Source organism: Penaeus monodon, chromosome 7, assembly GCF_015228065.2.
Source record: "Penaeus monodon isolate SGIC_2016 chromosome 7, NSTDA_Pmon_1, whole genome shotgun sequence".
Classification (NCBI taxonomy): domain Eukaryota; kingdom Metazoa; phylum Arthropoda; class Malacostraca; order Decapoda; family Penaeidae; genus Penaeus; species Penaeus monodon.
In genome coordinates this window covers 40,736,985-40,741,827 of record NC_051392.1, presented here as the reverse complement: position 1 = coordinate 40,741,827, position 4,843 = coordinate 40,736,985, and the positions used below count along the sequence as shown (strand labels likewise).

Genomic DNA, 4,843 nt, shown 5'->3' with positions numbered 1-4,843 from the left:
AAAGAAGAAAAAGACAGCCCGGCCCCCGGGAAGAGAAGAAAAGAGGGGGTAAAATAGATTGAAGGGAAGAATAAAAAAGAGAGAGAGAGAGAGAAAAAAAAGAGAGAGAGAGGGAGAAAAACGACAACAATAGAAAAGAAGAGAGAGAAGAGGAAAAATTTTAAAAGGAGAAGAGAGAGTGGGGAGGAAAATGAGAAAAGAAGTAGAGGGGAAAGAGAGAGAAAAGAGAGAGAGAAGGGGGAGAGAGGGGAGAGAGAGAAGAAATTTCTTCCGGGGCCCATGGCCTGTTTGTAAACCAGGTCTTTTCTTATACATCTTATTTCTTCGCCTCAAAAACAGTGTTACCTTTTCGTAGCACGAAGTTTAAACGAGCCGTTTTCAATTTTTTCACACGCAACCCTAGCAGTGAACATATCATCAGTCCTCGCGGTCGGCCTTTTCTGTAATTCCCTATAAAATGGTTGGGAAAGTTCGCTATTAAACCCAAAAACAAAAAAAATTTTTGTTTTCAACGGGGCCTTTTGTCGCACTTCCCCGTCGGCAGTTCATAAACATTCTGTCTAGACCACGAAAAAAACGCTGAATTCCAGCTTGGCGTACTCCCCACGTGCGAACAATTCATCACAAGTTTGTCATAGAGCACCTACAAAGTAATGACTGAATTAGGATAACTTTATATCCACCTTGCGAACTACAGCACCATTTTTGGCCCTGTTTTTTAATGGGGTTTTTTTAAAAATACCCCCCTTCGAAAAATTCGCAAGGGAAAATTGAAAAAACCGTGTCCGGGGCCCGGGCCCGCCCCGCCCTTTGCGCCCCGTCCCGGGGGAAAAGGCCCTGTGCATCTGGCAAAAATTCCCAAAAGGCTGTCAGGTGAAGGGATTTTTAAGGGCAAGCGACCATGCAAAAAACGAAAAACCAAAAGGGGAAAAATAAAAGTCAAAAGGCCCCCCTTATTAGGGGAAAAGGGGTCTCCTCCGGGAAGGGCGGGAGTGATAATTTTAAAACAAACGAGCGAAAAATCAGAGGGGAAAAAAGCCAAGGGGGAAAAAGTTACGCTGACCTACTGAAAAAATTACAAAAACTGCCAGCCGCGGGTCGAGTGGGACAAGGCACTAAATGAACAATCGTAGTTTAGTGAACAGACATCCTTTGAGATTTTCAAAATGTTCCAAGGACATGAAGCTTTACATGTTCCGGGGGGACGATGGCAAAAGAAGGATTAAGAAAAGAGTTTTAGAGGAAGGCTTTGTAGTGTTGACTATAACAAGAAAAAACTATTATGTAAGAGTTAGAAATTATGAAAGAAAAAGAACCTTGATTTATAGTAGCTTGTACCTGAAAGGTTATGCTGGCACCTGTATGCTGTACTGTGACAATGGCATGTGTTATTAATAATATGTGAATTTAGACACTGCTACGAAGACTTATTAGAAAGTATATAACAACAGAATAACAACAGGTATGGATAACATACGAGAGAGTATGTCGGTTATCAAGTACAACATATTAGATTTTGATATTCGATGTTCAAGTTCGGATAATAGTACCACAGAAAAAATACCTATGACTGGGCAAATATTAAAATAGAGAGTAATACACACTTTTAGTAACGTGGGTCTACTGTACATAACTTATTGTATGGTTGGCAGAATGAGTTACTGCTTCTGGGTGTCAGCTTGGTTGGCTAGTCATGGCAAAGGGTAAGCATAGGTGCCAAAATGACAGATAAATGGACAGGAAGCTGGGTTGGAGCCCATTTTCATTCAATTAAACATATGATTATTATTGTCACTTCAATAACAAATATATCAATCATAATTTTGAAAGTTTTATAGTGATAAGCCTTTGGGTGGGAAAAGTTACGAATGTTCACAACTGTTTTCAAAAGACAAGCAATCATAAATGAGCCTATGGATGGCCCTCTCCCAGGCAGGTGTGCCAATACCCTGATGTCATTGAGCCAGATGTGTCATATCTATACACTCTCACGGCCTCAATAATGTTGGGAGTTAGCATTAGTTTTGACAAATACAGTGTGTGTACTTTATCTTTGCCTCAGCATCATGCCCACAGGAAAAGAAAAGTGACATGGTTTCCCGCGCCCAAACACCGCTCATGTAAGCAAGGTATATCCTGACACCAGGGGCGGACCTGACATACTATCCGTCTCATGCTTCCAACACCTACAGCCCTACACACGCTATCTCAACGTGTGTGTGTGTGTGTGTGTGTGTGTGTGTGTGTGTGTGTGTGTGTGTGTGTGTGTGTGTGTGTGGTGTGTGTGTGTGTGTGTGTGTGTGTGTGTGTGTGTGTGTGTGTGTGTGTGTGTGTGTGTGTGTGTATGTGTGTGTGTGTGTTGTGTGTGTGTGTGTGTGTGTGTGTGTGTGTGTGTGTGTGTGTGTGTGTGTGTGTGTGTGTGTGTGTGTGTGTGTCTGTGTGCACTTAACATATACAGACCTATATATAAATATATATATATATATATATATATATACACAAACACACATATACCCATTTATATACACATATATGCACACACACACACACACACACACACACACACACACACACACACACACACACACACACACACACACACACACACACACACACACACACACATGTACATACATGTATATATAAATATACATACACATATACATATACCTCTACTCATACAAATATATTCGTAAATTAGCACACTATGAACAGTTTGTTGCAGACTTAAATGTAATACTAACAATCCAGAAAGCAAACTGATGAGGCGGGTTAAGGTTGATGCATCAGAGAGCAAGACAGCAGCGTCTCGTCAGCGTCCATCACCTGGAAACCCCTGATCACGGCGATCGAAAGAACTGTCGTGAAAGAGTCAAGAGGAGCGGTGCCGTTAGGGTGGGCGTCTTGCAAATACCCCCCCCCCCCCGAAAAAAAATGAATAAATAAATAATAATAATAAAAAATAATAAAATAAAATTACTATTGATATTAAAATAAATAAAATTAATAATTATTATATTCATAATCATAATCATAATAATAATAATAATAATAATATTTAATAGAAAAAGAAATTATATAGAATAAAATAAATCCCCGTATCTCAGATATCTTCCTGTGAAACCACCTTTCAGGGCCCACCGGGAATTTTCGGTTCGTTTTCTTTGTTTTTGCTCCGAAATGTTCTTAATGATCCTAACATCGCGTCTCGTCTTTCAATAGCGTTATATAGTGTACTTCAATAATTAACTACATTTAAATTGACCAATGTATTGCTGATCTGACAACTCTTTTGATAGGCATTGCTGTTTGGGTTATGGACTACTTACGGCATCTTTCGTATTGAACGCAGGAGTAATAAATATAATCAGATATATAATACCTCAAATCTGTAAAGTACAATTCAAAGTATACATTTTTTAACGCGGTCTGTGTCCGTAGGTCTTTAAAATAGGCACTATGCATCGCCGAGATGGACATTATTAAGAGAAATCTTACTGTTTAAATAATGTATAAATTTGACTATCTCAAGCAAATGTGCATAAAATGTTTTCAAGCTGGACGCTATAGACTTCCGTTCTCAGCAGCTTATTCTCTCTGATTAATAATTAATAACTATTCTATTATAATCTCCCCGTATCTTCACAAAAGGCCTGCAGCGCATATGCATCTCTGCCGCAACGGCCGCGTCCTGTGCAGCCAAGCCGAGGCCATCTGTTCGGTAAGGGAACCGCAGGAAACGTCGCGGGTTAAAGTCCGACGAGCGATTTCCCACCAAGTCTGGAGGACCTACCTGGAGTCAAACTTCTTGCCATCCGCTGCCAGTGTTCCCGTGTAGTGCATCGTCAGCATGTCTCCCTTAGTCGTCTTTCTGTCACATGTCTCGGCCTTCTGAAGGTGCTCCACCTGTAGCTCCTCGGCGTAAGCCACGGCCGCTAGGGCAACAAGAACGACTCCTAATCTTGTCATGGCGGGATCGATCGGGACAAACCTCTCTCTACCGTGTGAGGTTACAGTCTGGCCGGTCCGAGCAGGCGGACCGATGGAGTAAGCGGACGTCACTGGAGGCAGCCGCGGCCGCGTCCTCACAGCACTTGACGTCTGCGCCCAAACGTTTCTTCGCTCAATTATTCATACAGGTAACACAATCTGTCCGCCATCTTTAATCGCAAATGGTCGTCCTTAAAATATAGAGGGCACCTGATTATTTTTATACCTTTGGTAAGATTCAGGAAACCATACGGAAATAAAAAAAATAAGTAAATATCGGCAGCATAGTCAGCGAGATAGAGATTGTAACGATGCCGCACCCACTGGGTGACTCCTTGGCTACACGTGTAAGTCAGGGATCATGTATATAAACCCAAGTTACACGTCTCTTTCGATGGAAAGCTTATTGAGTATTAGTATTTAAGTTATACTGGATATATGAATGAAAATAGTTTATTTTCTTTTTAATCGTGTAGTATGATATGACAAGTAACGTAAGGATGTAATGCGTTTATTTACAATTACTTTAAAGGACATGTTTTGTATCCATATGTTGTCTCTAAATGCTTTAGATTATTAGCAAATAGTCACATATCATACCGAAATAGACTAAATTCTTTTAATCGAAATGACAAAAAGCGATGCTCTCAAAGGAAATAACAATGCCGGTCACATGTAGCTTTCGATGGGAGTCTGCATTAGGTCTATTTGTGTGCTCCATCTTATTGTGCTTCTGTAAACGCCAACTGGTCTCTTAGGAAACTAAATGCGGTACCAAAAATTTGCGAGGAAATAGACAATCGCAACATTTATGATAAAGTTTAAGAAACTGCAGGGTAGGTCAAACACTACA

The 4,843-nt window shown here is 40.7% G+C and overlaps 1 protein-coding gene across 1 annotated transcript in view; it reads right to left on the bottom strand.

The window, feature by feature from the left end:
* LOC119575330 (FK506-binding protein 2-like) overlaps positions 1 to 4,047 on the bottom strand; it is a 32,561-nt gene extending 28,514 nt beyond the window's left edge. The window contains exon 1 of the mRNA XM_037922875.1: positions 3,794 to 4,047. Coding sequence (XP_037778803.1) covers positions 3,794 to 3,969 — 176 coding nt within the window. The 5' untranslated portion in view covers positions 3,970 to 4,047. The remainder of the gene's footprint in view (positions 1 to 3,793) is intronic.
* Between the last annotated feature and the right edge of the window lie 796 nt (positions 4,048 to 4,843).